Here is a 15,075-nt window from a genome sequence, read left to right as displayed (position 1 = left end):
AAGGGAGGGGGGGCGGTGGCAATGGTAGCACCAAGGGTGTCGATTTGAGGGCGTTAAACTCTGCTCATACTTTCCATTTGCCTCCTCTCTTTCTTATAAACAACTGACATTATCTCACTCTTATGTCTAAAACTTTGCAAATACTGATTCAAAACTCTACCCTGGCTGCCCCTTTCCCTAAACTCCACCGTGGCAGCCTTTACCGGCAGTACTCAGACTTTCCTCCTGTGAGTGACGGTGGGTTAGCACACTTGGGGATGGACCCCCAAAAAGAATGAGCTCCATCTTTACATCTTCAGCTGCTACAAAATAAAGACTCCTGTCTTCTCCCCTTCCTTCTCTGGGACCCCACTGTGCAGCTCGGCATGGGACCAAGTCCCGGTAGGGAGTGGGGGAGGGGATCGGCAAAGACTTGGTGACAGGCTGATTGATGGGTTTCCCGCCTCTGCTTGCCCTCCTGCCCACTCCTGCAGGCTCTGGCCCAGGTCCACCCTCCGGCCGCCTGAGGGGTCTGCTTTTCTTTGAGTCAGCACCAATGAGTTAGGGACCAGATCAGCTGGGGGTAGAGGGGAGTACTGCAGGACACTCCCCTGCAGGGGAGGGAGTAAGAATTTAGTTGCCCAAAGGAAGGCATGGTGAAGAGCATCTGAATGGGGGGCACTGGAGTTGTGATCAGAGGAGCCTGAGCAGGGGGTTGATTTGCTGATGTCATTGACCATCAGCCGTTGGTAGAACTCTTTCTCGTTGAAAAACATGAGGGCTTACTCACATCATATTGCTTAGGGCCCTAAAAAAAATCCATCTTGTCCCTCTCATGCTTCAACTCTCCTCTTAGGGATGCCAAAATGGAACCAAATCTCTGTGAACTCAGTCAGCTAACGGAAGATGAGAAGGCAGGTGAGTGAAATCCTCATAAACACCCCAACAGCAATTCTGCCGTGTCCTTTGCCAGAGCTGCTGAGGGTCAAAACAAAGTGGCTGATGACCTTTGGCGGCATCCATCTGTACTTCCCCTCCACAGGTTGTACACACTGGTAGTGGGGACAGGAGGAGAGTTAGATGTGGCTGGAAGGTAGGTAGAGAGACAGAAGTTAAGAGACACCAGTCTTCCAGTAACACTTAGGGAGGGTGGAGTGGATGGGAGGAGGTAAACCAATGATGCCATTCTTGCTAATGGTCAGGCAAGACAGTTATGCCAATATGGTCCCAGAACCATAGACCCCATGGCATCCTGGAATCATACTGCTGGGAGCATACTTAGAGGTTGTCTCATCCAAATCCATCGTTCACAGAGAAGGAGGTGCAGATCCAGAGAAGTGAAGTGGCTTGCCCAGTCGTACAACTAGATAATGACAGAGCCAGGAGTCTACTTCTGGGCTCTTTCCATGACAAGACCCCAGGATTGAATCTGCAAGAGCCTTGGAAGGAGGTCAGGATTGTTCTGGGGACAGATTGATGGGTGAGAGCTTCATTACTGCCCTCTGGCTGAGAGACTCTGGAGGCCCTTAGTTTGGCATTTCTGCTCTTCTGAAGGAAGCAGTTTCTTTTCACGCCAGTTGGACTCGAGCTCTTTTCAATCTCTAGAGCCAGGTCATCAAGACAGAATGAAAGTGTCTTCTCAAAACAGCCTTTCTGCCTAACAGAAGAAGGGAGATGGACGCAGGTCCCTTGCAGGTTCTCACTGGGCTCAAGATATGGGAAATCTGTGTGTGTTCCTCCAATGTCATTCTACGAAAGGAGTTGGGCTTCCACTAGGGAAAATTCTTATGCCTTGCTCCTTTCTTAGGGGGCTGAGGTGTGCCTGTTGTGAGGATTAGTAGGATAAAATGAACAAAATTCCCTGTGACCTGGGGCTGCAAACCCGAGTCCAGAGCCACACAATGAGGCCACACCTCCTCATCCTGGCCTCCCCCAGAGGAAGCCCCCGCCCTGCCTACCACTTCTCCAGTACGTGATCTCCATCTCTATGTAAAAGTCTGCCGGCAAGAGCAGGCAGCCTTTCTGCTTTGGTGGCACATTTCTCACACAGCAAGGCAGCAACTTCAGAGAGGAAAGTAACTGGAGCAGACCCTGCACCCAGGGGAGGCACATCCTCCTCTGTGGCCTGGGGCGTCCCCTCCATTTCTCTTGTGGCTTCCTCCAAGATGTTCAAAGCACAGCTACTAGGACATCACAGAGGGTTCTCATCCCTCTTCCATTCCAAAGTGTTTATATCACCTGTCCCATCCCATTCCATACCCTTTGTGGTTCATTTCATTAACGACTGCTGATTTAGTGCCGATCACCAGTCTAGATTGTGGAAACACAAGAGAGAAGGGGACACAGCACTTGTCCTCAGGGAAGGGGGCAGACTTTTTGCTAGTGGGGGGAAGATTAACAGTTAAGTTGACAACTAGAATATAAGGTAAGTGCTGGTCTGGTCTGGGAGCTGTGGAACCACAACGGAGGGCCACTTAATCCAGGCTGGGGGTGTCAGAAAAGTTCACTACAGGAAAACTGACGTGGCTGGAATTTCATTCTTAAGGAGGGGTGGGAATTATGCAACTGGTTGAAGTTGTGAAATGATACTGGGGACAAAGTGTTACATCTTTTAAGAAGCAAGTGTTCAGACTTCCTGGTGTTTCTTGTTTATTAGCAAGCATCATTTCTGAGTGTTGGGCACTGACGATATTCTGGGTAGTTAAATGACAAGTCTGTGCCCTTTGGGACTTAACTAAACCGATGCAGAGGGTCTGAAAGAATGGGTCTGGGGTCACCCATTGTGAGGCTCACCCCAGAGTCTCTAGGTATGGAACCCAGAAGCTGGCGTTTTAAATAAGTGACTGTGATATTTTTATCACACTCAGGTTACTATTTACAAGGCAGTCATAATATTGATAAATGTGGAGAGGACCCAGGGAAAGCGGGATGAGTGTATTGAACGAAGAAATACATTGGAGTAAAAAATATTTGTGTTACCTGTGAGTCAGGGGCCAATGCCCTTGGAGGTGTGGTGCAAAGGTTAGAGAACTTGCCATTTCCTCGTCAAGGCTGCCGCTGACTTCAGTCCAGGACTGTCTGCTCTCTTCTGCTAACCTTTTTTTCAGTTTGTGTTGCCTTTTTATCTCTTCCAATAAAACAATTTAATGGCAGATTCTGGTACTCACTTTGTGTACAATAGCCAATTAGGGGTAAAGGTGATTAGTGAATGAGGAATAATGACATCTCTCTGTTGGCTTAGAGTTGACAAAGAACTTAGATTATCTCATTTGATCTTCACCCAATCCTGAGGAGGTAGGTCTCTTCTAGCCTCATTTTGCAGTTGAGGAAACTGAGTTTGGAGAGGATAGGCCATCTGCCCAAGGTCACATAAGGTAACTGGTAAGTTAGCTGTGCTGAAAAATGAACTTCTTTGAGAATTTAGTCTTTGGGATTATTCCTTTGACTCTAAAGACCCTGGTGAATAGTTTGCCTCTTGAACAACCAGACTGCCTCTGACTTTCCTTCAAGAAAGCCCCGTGAACCCCACCCTGATCACCTGAACCCCCTCTTGAATCCTGGCATGCTTTAACACCACCAGATCAACAAGTATGAGTGTGAGGGAGAGAGAGCAGAAGAGAAGATCAAAGAGAAGACAGAGGCCTCCTTCTCCCAGTCCCTGAACTCAGCAGTCTGTCTGCAGTGTGCTGGACCAACTTTGGCAAAACTCTGAAGGAGTTTTCTATGACTTATGGGCCCCACCTCCCTTCTGCTGTCTCCCTTACCCGTCACCTTGCCTCACTTTTAGCTCGGTGGGCTCCTTTCTGTCGCAAAGGGATTGTGAACTCTCTCAACATGAAAGAATTAGGAAGCTACTGTGTTACTCTCCCCTGGGGCACATTTGTGCTTTGAGCATAAGACCAGTTTGGGGAACTGCATAACCCGAAGGAACAGATAATTAAGGGGAGAGTCTTAACTGGGAAGGAATCACCGTTGTCAGTCATTCTGGAGAATCCCAGAGAGCTATTTTCTGACCTCCGGTGAGAGGAGGACAAGCCATAGACCCAAGGACCCTAGAGAGTCTCCTTCCCTTCTTCATCATGACCTTGAGATGTAGTACCAGCAATAGGAGGTGGCTTTGGCTCTAGAAAACTGGACTAGAATTCCAACTGTAGCAAATGCTTGCAGTGCCCTTTGACAAGTCTCTCCATCCCTGTTATGCCCAGTTCCCTGTGTTGCGTGGGGATAAAAGGCCTGCCCTGCCCACCTCATAGGGGGGCTGTGAGGCTCAAAGGAGAGAGGGTGTGCAAAGCTAACCTAGTGCCGGCTGCATGGTGGGAGAGTGCCGTGGGGGAGTGAGGTGGAGTTAGAGCGGAGACATGGAGCCCCTGAGAACAGGTGCTTTAGGAGTGACCACTCCGAGGCCAATAGAGGTTTTCTTTACAATTTTATTATTTATTTGTTTACTTATTTATGGCTGCGTTGGGTCTTCGTTGCTGTGTGCGGGTTCTCATTGTGGTGGCTTCTGTTGTTGCGGAGCACGGGCTCTAGGTGCGTGGGCTTCAGTAGCTGTGGCTTGAAGGCTCTAGGGCACAGGCTCAGTAGTCGTGGCGCACGGGCTTAGTTGCTCCGCGGCACGTGGGATCTTCCCAGACCAGGGCTCGAACCCGTGTCTCCTGCATTGGCAGGCGGACTCTCAACCACTGCGCCATGAGGGAAACCCCAGTAGAGGGTTTTTAGTCTTAGCCTGTAGTGAGCATGAGCACAGGTCACCAGCAAACCTGAAATAACAGTCAGAAGTCAGTTAATAAGGCCGTGAAGGGGACTGGTTCAAAGAGTGGCTTGAGCCAGACTACCTGGGTTTTTCTGACCCTAGCTAATTGGCTCTTGGAAGATATTTAATTTCTCCAAACCTCAGTTTTCCCACCTGTAAAATAGAGATAATGACGATCCCTATCTCAGTGTGGTACTCTGAGATTTAAATGAGATATGAATGGAGTGCTTAGCAAAATACCTGGCACAAGAAAAAAGCCCATGAGTTTTAGCTGTTAATGTTATTATATTTGCATGGACTAAGCTAAGACCAGTGCTTTCTGGGACCTCACGGGGCCTGTGTTGGAGGGACGCAGGCTAAGCACTGAGCAAGTACAGGATTTAATTAAGTGGATAAAAGATGCGGGTGATGAATAATGCATTGACACTTGTACATACCAAGGACAATAAATGCATATCTAATTGGGTGCCTCTGTCTCCTGTGTGCTTTTTGAGGTATAGGAGTAGGGGCAGTTACATAGCAGTCCCTGGGCTGCCACATCCTGTTAAAACAGACAGATTCAGGGCTTCCCTGGTGGTGCAGTGGTTGAGAGTCTGCCTGCCAATGCAGGGGACACGGGTTCGTGCCCCGGTCCGGGAGGATCCCGCATGCCGCAGAGCGGCTGGGCCCGTGAGCCATGGCCGCTGAGCCTACGCGTCTGGAGCCTGTGCTTCGCAACGGGAGAGGCCACAACAGTGAGAGGACCGTACCGCAAAAACAAAAACAAACAAACAAAAAAAACAGACACATTCAGACTCTTTGTGTTGCCCTGCAGTCATCTCTTGGGTCCCTAAAGAGAACAGAAGTTGTGACTCTATGCCCGGGGAGCTTTTCATCCTGGTCATCTGGATGCTTCCAGCCTTGACTCATCTTCATTTGTATGTATATTCTCAGCACCAAACCCCACTCCAAAGCTCTCCCCCTTCCCCACCCCTCCAACTTCAAATGGAAATGAAAAAGAGGCAGCCTGAGAACTCTGTTATTGAAAACAAAACCTGGTAGGCATCAGCTTGCAGTCCCCAACTTACATTCTTGGTTTCTTTCTCCTCATGCCTGGGTCAACCTCTAAGAAGCACCACCCTTCCCTTTTTTTTTTTTTTTTACTTAATAGTGATTCTTTCTGGGAAACCTTGTAAGAGAATTTTGTGCAGAGCCTTGATGATTTATGGAGTTGCCGGAAGGGCTGATGGGAGGGAGGTGCTGAAAGAGGGAGGGACAGCCCCTTCCACAGCGGGTTATTTCAGGAATGGGGGCGGGGGGATAGACCCCCTTGGCTCCCATCACCTCCACTATTAGCAGCATCCGTGTAGGTGGGAGTGGGTAGGAGACGGGCTCTGTTTGTCAGTGCCAGTGGTGGGAGTTCTCTCTTTGAAGGACTGGTGTTCTCAGAGGGTACAGTGGTTTGGGAGGTAGTGGGAGTGGGTTCCTACCTCTGCTGCCACCAGTTCACAGTGCCTGTTACTTAGGAGCTTTGCAGGCATTAGGAAACTTTTAAGTCATGAACAAAGATGATACCAAAGGAAATTGCAAGATCAAAGTTAATATACGTTTAATTAAAACTTCTCCTTATGTCACCTTCATTAAGTATGAAATTTAGATTTAGAATGTTCCTAGGAAAACAACTTTTATTGAGGTTTTAGTTTTTTGCCGGAATCCCAGGGAACACAATTATTCAAATACTCAGGAATCATAAGCAACCATAAATTTTACATTACTAAGAGTCAAACCATGGCTTCCCTGGTGGCGCAGTGGTTAAGAATCCGCCTGCCAATGCGGGGGACACAGCTTCGAGCCCTGGTCCTGGAAGATCCCACATGCCGCGGAGCAATGAAGCCCACGAGCCACAGCTACTGAGCCCGCGTGCCACAACTACTGAAGCCCGTGCGCCTAGAGCCTGTGCTCTGCAACAAGAGAAGCCACCGCAATGAGAAGCCCACGCTCTGCAACGAAGAGTAGCCCCCGCTTGCTGCAACTAGAGAAAGCCCGCGTGCAGCAACGAAGACCCAATGCAGCCAAAAATAAATAATAAAAATTTTAAAAAAGAATAAAAAAAATAAAAGAGTCAAACCACTTCAAAAGCAAAATTAGAATTATGCTTTAGAGATTATACGAACAACATGTATTCAATGCAGGTGCATTTAGACATGCTTGCTGGGAGATAGAGCCTCCAGAAGAACAAGGGCCCAGGGCTTAGGGACGTCTTAGTCCTGCCAACGAGCCTTGACAAGCCTTGAGCCTTCCATCCCCAACAATTTTTGTTTGGTGAGGGCGCTGAGTTAGAAGCTCTCTCAGCTGCTTCTCCGTCTAAAAATCTGTGAATTGTCTTGCTGTGTTTTTTCTTCTCTTACCACTTTATGTTCAGCCCATAAGATTTAAAGGGTGATCAATAATCAATCAGTCAGTTACTAGGAAGCAGACCAAGGCACAATTGGCAGGCTGCTGACAGAGGGGGGCAGAGCTTCTCTGTGACAGTCGTTTGCACAGGACCTTCATGACTGCTGTCATATCCACATTTCACCTCGATAGTATTTGAGTTAATCATTTTCTGTAAATCAACTCCTTTTGTTCATTTTTCAATTTATTTTTTGAATGAGTACTACCTTTACATGATTCAGGAAGTTAAAAGGGGCTTCCCTGGTGGTGCAGTGGTTGAGAATCTGCCTGCCAATGCAGGGGACACGGGTTCGAGCCCTGGTCTGGGAAGATCCCACATGCCGCGGAGCAACTAGGCCCGTGAGCCACGCTACTGAGCCTGCGCGTCTGGAGCCTGTGCTCCGCAACAAGAGAGGCCGCGACAAGTGAGAGGCCCGCGCACCGCGATGAAGAGTGGCCCCCGCTCGCTGCAACTAGAGAAAGCCCTCGCACAGAAATGAAGACCCAACACAGCCAAAAATTAAAAAAAAACAAACAAAAAAAAGTTAAAAGGTTGGGGGGAGGGAGGGAAAATTCAAAGGCAATAGAAAAAGACATACGGTTACAATTCTGCCCCCTGCCCTGCCCCCATCACACCGTTTCCACTCCCTTCTCATTGCCAAATGAGCCCATATAGCTCAACTATCTGAGTTTTTTGAGGGCTTCTCTGTCTTTTTAAGGTTTTGATACAGGCACTAGGGTTGAGCCTTGTGACTCACGGCCAGAGCTAAATGATGAATCCTGTGCCAAAGTGCAGCACCTGTGAAGCAGGTACAGAGAGAAGCAATGAAGGTGGGTAGTACTTTGAGATCACTTGGTCCAGCTTCTCCACTGTAGTTTCACTCATCCCCTGAGACCCAAGGATGAAAAAAAAAAAAAATCTCACCCGGGGGCATATCGCTCATTAAAAGGCAGAGCTGGGTCTAGAAGAATTTTTGATTGCTGGTCCAGTGCTCTTTCAGCTGCTATATAAGGGTTCAATTAAGACTTTTTTTTTCTCAAAATTCCCTGGTGGTCCAGTGGTTAGGACTCGGTGTTCTCACTGCAGGAGGCCCGGGTTCAATCCCTGGTCAGGGAACTAAGATCCCACAAACCGCGTGACCAAAAAGAAAAAAAAAAGACTTTTTTCCTTCGCCAGGCTGCACCCACTCAGGCACCCAGCTGCATGCCGTGGAGGTAGCCCCGTTTTTCAAAGATGCACATGTTTTAGAACCAGTGAGACCTGCATGGAAAGCCTAGCTTCACCTCTTAACAGCCATTTGATCAGGCAAACTCTGAGATTCTCATTTTCCTTATCTGTAAAATGGGTGTGAGGATGCCTGGGCCACAGGAATGTTTTGAGGCTTAAGTGAAAGCATGGATGTGAAGGCACTTGGAGCGTGCCAGATATACAGCTGGCACTCAGCATTGGTACAGGGGTCTGAATTTGCCCGGATTGTTCTGTAGCTTCTCCATCTGGTGCATCCGTGTCCTGAAGCAAACAGAAATCTCCTCCGTTGCGTTTACTCCCTTCGTATCTCTACAGAGGTGGACGTAGCTGGTGCTCAAATGTCCTATTGAACGAAGGAGTGCCACAGAGAGCAAAATCTGCTCTTTGGACCTCACCCCCCAGGGGGGCAATGGAAGGGCAGAGGGTGTTACAGACTCCCCCAGAGCGGTATGCAGCGCGAAGGAGAGGCCTGCTTTTCGCAGGTGCGTGGGTCAGGTTGGGGATAGAGCGGTCAGGCCAAGCTCTCATCTCACGGAATAGGCTGAGGCTCCCCAGAGAGGCGCCTCCGAGCTGGGCCTCTATCCTCCTCCAGGGTGGGAGCCCGCTGAAATGTTGTGAGGCACGGGGCCCCTGTGCTTTCATCGGTCCTGGCCCGCCTATCCCTGCTTGGCGCCTGGGCACGTTCACAGCTGAACAAGATGTGGCAGGAAACTGCGAATCAAGGGGGCGAAGGTATTAAAGAAGTCGGGCTGACTTCTGTGTCTGAATCCCTTTCCCACTCCTTCCAGGCTTGCTCCGGCCTGTCCCTGCCTGGCAGAGTCCAGACGCTGCCCCCAGCTCTGCCTTTCGAATTGCACCGGGAGCTGGTGATAGCTGTGAGAACCCAGAGCTGGCTTGGCATAGGGAAAGGCAGAATCTAGGACCAATGTTGATAGCTGCAGTGTTGACAGCTGCAGGAGCGGGTGCCCTTTCTATAACGGTACTTTTGTGGGAAGGGATGTTTTCTTTGCAGGAAGTTTATCTTTGAGAGGTAGCATGGCATTGAGCAGGGCTCAGCAAACTCTTTCCGTAAAGAGCCAGGTAGTAGATAGTTAACCTTTAAAGGACAAATAGTCTCGCCTGAAAATACTCCAACACTGCCGTTATAGCACAAAAGCAGCCAGACAGTACATACATGAAATGATGTAGCTGCGTTCTAATAAAGTTTTATTTGTGGACACAGAAATTGGAATCATATAATTTTCATGTGTCAAAAACACGTCTCCTTTTGATTTTTTTCCCAACTATTTAAAAGTGTAAAAACGCTTCTTTGCTCGATGGCCATATAGAAACAGGCACAGGGCCAGACAGTGGGAGGAGCTTTTTCAGCCCCTGAGCTTAGACCATGGACTTGGGAGTCAGACAGTCTTGGGGTCAAACCCCGGCTCAGATGTACGCTTGCCATCGGACCTTTGGCAGATGATGTCGTCTCTTGGAGCCTCAGTTTCCTTTCCCTCAAATAGGGATAATGATGCCTAGCTCAGTGAGCATGACATGAGGTAGAGGGCGTGAAGAACTTGATGTGGACTATTTGAAGTCCTCTGTAGGTGGAGGTTACCATTATTGTGTTTATCACTCATAAGAAAACTAGTCATGAGAGTTGTGAGTGTGAACTAAAATATCGCCTGCCGTATCGGTAAACAAAGGATGTTGCAGCCATCAAACCACCACATTACAGCTGCCCTGACGGTGAGCTATGAGGGACCTCAGGAGGGAAAGAGGATGCTGCAGCCTCCCCTGCCAGTTCACCCTGAGGAGACTCAGGATGAGAGAGTGCAGAATACTGGCCCCAGATACCTGAGGTGCATATCAAAGGAGTGATTTCAATGAGCCCAGACTTTGTATCTTCCCATACATAGAAAAGCGCTAAATTCATTAACTTGAGATGTCTGGTTTTCTTTGATTAACAGTGATCTTTTTTTTTTTTTTTTTGTGGTACGTTGTGGCCTCTCCCGTTGCGGAGCACAGGCTCCGGACGCACAGGCTCAGCGGCCATGGCTCACGGGCCCAGCCGCTCCACGGCATGTGGGATCTTCCCATACCTGGGCATGAACCCGCGTCCCCTGCATCGGCAGGCGGACTCTCAACCACTGCGCCACCAGGGAAGCCCCCATACCTATGTTTTATTTTGGTGCTGCGTCTTCCGGGGGGCGGGTCTCAGCGAAAGAAATGGATTCCTCATCATAGCAGAAAGCATTGAGATGACTTGCAGTCTGGAAGGTTCCATCCCAGCCCCATGGCGCTTAGGAATGCCGGTTAATCATCTAATGTTGCTGTGTAGTGGCCTCACCGACTCCAAGCTAGAGGTGAAGGCTATCTCCCTTACTGAGGCAGGGATAGTGCATGCTATAATCTGGAAAGTTAGAACTGGAAAGGACCCAGAGATCCTTTCCCATTCTCATTGGACATTTGAGGGAACTCAAGAGACGGGAAGTGACGGGCCCAGGGTCACGCAGTACCTGCTGAGACAGGACCCGCATCCATGCCCAGTGCTGTTTTCACTACACCATATGGCCTCTTCTTCATGCCAGGAAAGTCCTATCTGAAAGACGGAAGAGCAATGACAGACAAAAAAAGCAAGCTTTTTGAAGAAGAGTTGAACACATGAATACATGGCAGATTGTTTCACAATGGAAAGTTCTTCTTTTGTTGCAAGAAGTTTCTATTTATGTAAGTCTGGTGACATCATCAGGCTTTGCCTCTCCTCTGCCTGAAGGCTCAGGAAGCTGCACCGACGCACAGAGCGAACCGGACACTGGTGTGCACCCTCCTCGGCCAAATGGGCCACTTGCTGTTCCCCAACTGGCACAGCCAGAGTGGACTTTCTGGGCTTGAGCCACTTGAGGGCAGTGGGTCAGGTTCTCGCTCCCACATCAGCCAGACCTGGGTGTGATTCTCCATCCTCAGCTCATCAGGGTGCGACATTTGGCAAGTACCTTAACAGTCTCTCTGACTCCATTTTCCATTTATCAAATGGGGAAGTAATCCCCTCCTGTGGGGTTATAGAAATGAGATTAGCATATGTACAGAAAGCATGTAGCAGAGGTCCTGGCACTCAGTAAATGGGAAAGAGGGTTGCCTCCCTGGAAGGTTTATTCCACAGGCTGTTTTGATTTATGGTTGTTTGGGTTTACATCTTATCTCCCTCCTAAAGAGATACCCATCTTAATGGCAGGAACTGGGCCAAGCTCATCTTTCCGCTCCTGCTGCACCCTGAGCCCCGCACAAAATCGGTGCTCAGTGAGCACGCATTCAGTCGGAGTGAACTGGACACAAGCAGGATGAGTTCATTGGAACCAGAAGCAGGGGTTACAGCTTTTGTAAAGAGCCTGTGCTGACTGCCATTCTAAATAAGCTTCAGAAGTTCTGGGTAGAAATGGAGAGTGGGGGATCGCTCATGTCGACTGAAAATAAACCGCACAACCTAAAATTTGAGTTATGTTTCATTCGGCAGACATTCTGAGGACTTCAAGCCCGGAACACAGCATCTCAGATAATGCTGAGAAACTGCTCTGAAGAGGTGAGGGAGGAGCCAGGATGTATAGGAGTTTTTGCAACAAAAGACCAGGTAGTCAGATAGGACTTTCCTGGCATGAAGAAGAGGCCATATGGTGTAGTGAAAACAGCACTGGGCATGGATGCGGGTCCTGTCTCAGCAGGTACTGCGTGACCCTGGGCCCGTCACTTCCTGTCTCTTGAGTTCCCTCAAATGTCCAATTAGACCTGGAAAGGATCTCTGGGTCCTTTCCAGTTCTAACTTTCCAGATTATAGCATGTACTATCCCTGCCTCAGTAAGGGAGATAGCCTTCACCTCTAGCTTGGAGTCGGTGAGGCCACTACACAGCAACATTAGATGATTAACCGGCATTCCTAAGCGCCATGGGGCTGGGATGGGACCTTCCAGACTGCAAGTCATCAATGTGCTGCTTAGATAACCTGCCGCTTCCTGAAGTCCTTGGGGATCCACGTTCTTTGTCCATCTGTACACCAGTACACCAGCTGGTTAATTCACTCGTTTATCTATTCACACCTAGCCTCTGGAGCCAGACTGCCTGACTTTGAACCCCAGATCTACCAGCCCTGTGACCATGCACAAGTTACAGAACCCCTCTGTGCCTTACCGTTCTCCTCTGTAAAGTGGAGATAATAATGGAATTTGGCTTCCAGGGTTGTGGAGGATTAAATCAGACATATAAATGAAGACCATTCCTGGCATGTAGTAAGCATGATATAAGCGTTCACGGTTAGTTTTTATTTTGGCCGCGCCATTTGGCTTGCGGGATCTTAGTTCCCCGACCAGGGATCGAACCCTCGCCCCCTTCCGTGGAAGCGAGGAGCCCTAACTACTGGACTGCCAGGGAAGTCCCGAGCGTTCACTATTAGTATTATTTGCGAAGCATTTCTTGATGTTGTGGATATTGTGTGCCAGGTGCTGTGTTTGGAGCTTCTCCTACTGCCCTACAAGGTAGGCATTGCTGAGCCTGCTTTTCGTAGGAAGAAACTAAGGTTTGACGAGTTTACGTGACTTGTTTGAGATGGGCCACTGTGCCCATGGGCTGCAGAGGACACGTCAGCAGGGCCAAGAAGAGAGCCGGCTGGGAAGAGCGGGCAGGTCCCCTCCTGCCCCTGTCACTTAGCATCCATCTCACGTTGCCTCCCTGCTGCACTGTTTGGTTCTTGCTCAGACCCGGACTCCTGCTGGTGTCTTGTCTTGAAACGTATAACCTGTCAACACATGAGAATCATCTGCAGTGACTGGGGAGAAATATGATTTAGGAGCCGGGGAGAGGAGTTCAGCGCGACCGGAAAGCTGCCACTTCACGGCTGATTTTGGAGCTGCCTCTCGGCCAGACCAAATGGGAAACGTCCTGCTTCGAAGCAGTCAAGATGTTAATACTTAGATAAGTGAAGACACACATGTGTCAGCTAATATCCCAGGCGTATCGGGCCGATTATGCTGCGCTGGAGTGCAATTTCCTCTCGGGTTTTCTTTCTTTGGCCTGACATTGTGCAGATGGTGAGCTCTGCTTGCTGGAAGTCAAGTGTGGAAATGATCAAATAGAAATACGAGACATTTGGATATCACTTGAGCTGCAACTTGACACTCCAGGTCTGATTGAAAATCCAGCAGGCCTCTTTTACAACCCTTTCTCCCCGCTCCCCCTTTGCCCAGGAAGGCGCCTGCTGAATTCTCCTGGCTCACTCCACACCCCACTACTGTCAGCTCTGGCTCTGTTAGTTAGCGCCACTTCTCACCAAAGATGTCTGACCAAGTGATCCTCCCCGTTAAAGTCCCAGGACACAGGGAAATCCCTGGCAGTCCAGTGGTTAGGACTCCACGCTTCCACTGCAGGGTGCTCGGGTTTGATCCCTGGTCGGCAAACTAAGGTCCCGCATGCAGTGTGGCACTGCAAAAAAAAAAAGTCCCGGGACACACACACACACACACACACACACACACCCCTCCCAGTTGCTGCCCAAGGCTCCCCTTCCAGTTTTAATCGCTTCATTGAGGACTTCCTGCCGCTGAAACTTCTTGAGTTTCTCTCTCACATTCTCAAGGGAAAAAGCACCTTCCTCTGTCCTTTAAGCTCCAGATCCTTCTTCCTTCAGAGCCCAGTTGGCAAAGTACCTCCTCCTAGTTTCTTTGGCTAGCCTTCTCCTTGTGCAAGTAGCCTGTACCTACTTTAAAGTCTACTCTCGGGACCTCCCTGGCGGTCCGGTGGTTAGGACTCCATGCTTCCACTGCAGGGGGCACGGGTTTAATCCCTGGTCAGGGAACTAAGATACTGCATGCCTCGTGGCTTGGCCAAAAAATAAAAATAAATAAAGTCTATTCTCAACACAGAAATCCAGCTTTCTTTTCTTTTTCTTTTTTGCGGTACGCAGACCTCTCACTGTTGTGGCCTCTCCCGTTGCGGAGCACAGGCTTCGGACGCACAGGCTCAGCAGCCATGGCTCATGGGCCCAGCCGCTCCGTGGCATGTGGGATCTTCCCGAGATCTTCCCGGACCGGGGCACGAACCCGTGTCCCCTGCATCAGCAGGCAGACTCTCAACCACTGCGCCACCAGGGAAGCCTAGAAATCCAGCTTTCTTAAAAGTTTCAGATGCCTCTCCCTGACTCCTCCATCTCCATCTTCCCCACCCTGTAACCTGGATCCCCCATTCCTTCTGGTAATTTCCATATTGACTGCAGATTCCAGGGCAATTTGGGTCTTTACAACAGCTGCATCGGGGGCTGATTGAATTCCTGAAACCCTCTTCCCCACTCCACTCTCTGACTAGACCAAATTTAGTTTAACCAAACTTCAACACTACATTTTCGTCTCTTCCTTTTTTTTTTTTTTTTTTTTTTTTGCGGTACGCGGGCCTCTCACTGTTGTGGCGTCTCCCGTTGCGGAGCACAGGCTCCGGACGCGCAGGCTCAGCCGCCATGGCTCACGGGCCTAGCAGCTCTGCGGCATGTGGGATCTTCCCGGACCAGGGCACGAACCCATGTCCCCTGCATCGGCAGGCGGACTCTCAACCACTGCGCCACCAGGGAAGTCTCTTCCTTTTAATGATTAATTTGCTTCGAAGAATTCAAGAACCCAGACACAGTGACTGCTGACCTAGTTACTGACCAATCCTAGTGGTGTTT

General features: G+C 49.4%; 1 protein-coding gene across 7 annotated transcripts in view; it reads left to right on the top strand.

The window, feature by feature from the left end:
* RPL37A (ribosomal protein L37a) overlaps positions 1 to 15,075 on the top strand; it is a 49,401-nt gene that overhangs the window by 15,600 nt on the left and 18,726 nt on the right. For 4 of the 7 annotated variants that reach the window (XM_067740657.1, XM_067740655.1, XM_067740654.1 and 1 more), the window contains exon 4: positions 836 to 897. In XM_067740657.1, the coding sequence (XP_067596758.1) occupies positions 836 to 897 (62 nt within the window). Of the gene's footprint in view, positions 1 to 835; positions 898 to 5,546; positions 5,789 to 7,863; positions 7,976 to 15,075 lie in introns of those variants that run through there. The other 3 variants (XR_010944258.1, XM_067740653.1, XM_067740652.1) reach the window with 2 other exon arrangements.

The sequence above is a fragment of the Pseudorca crassidens genome, chromosome 6 (genome assembly GCF_039906515.1).
Source record: "Pseudorca crassidens isolate mPseCra1 chromosome 6, mPseCra1.hap1, whole genome shotgun sequence".
Taxonomy (NCBI): Eukaryota; Metazoa; Chordata; class Mammalia; order Artiodactyla; family Delphinidae; genus Pseudorca; species Pseudorca crassidens.
The sequence above is the reverse complement of the archived record's forward strand: the minus strand, read 5'-3'. Positions and strand labels throughout refer to the sequence as shown.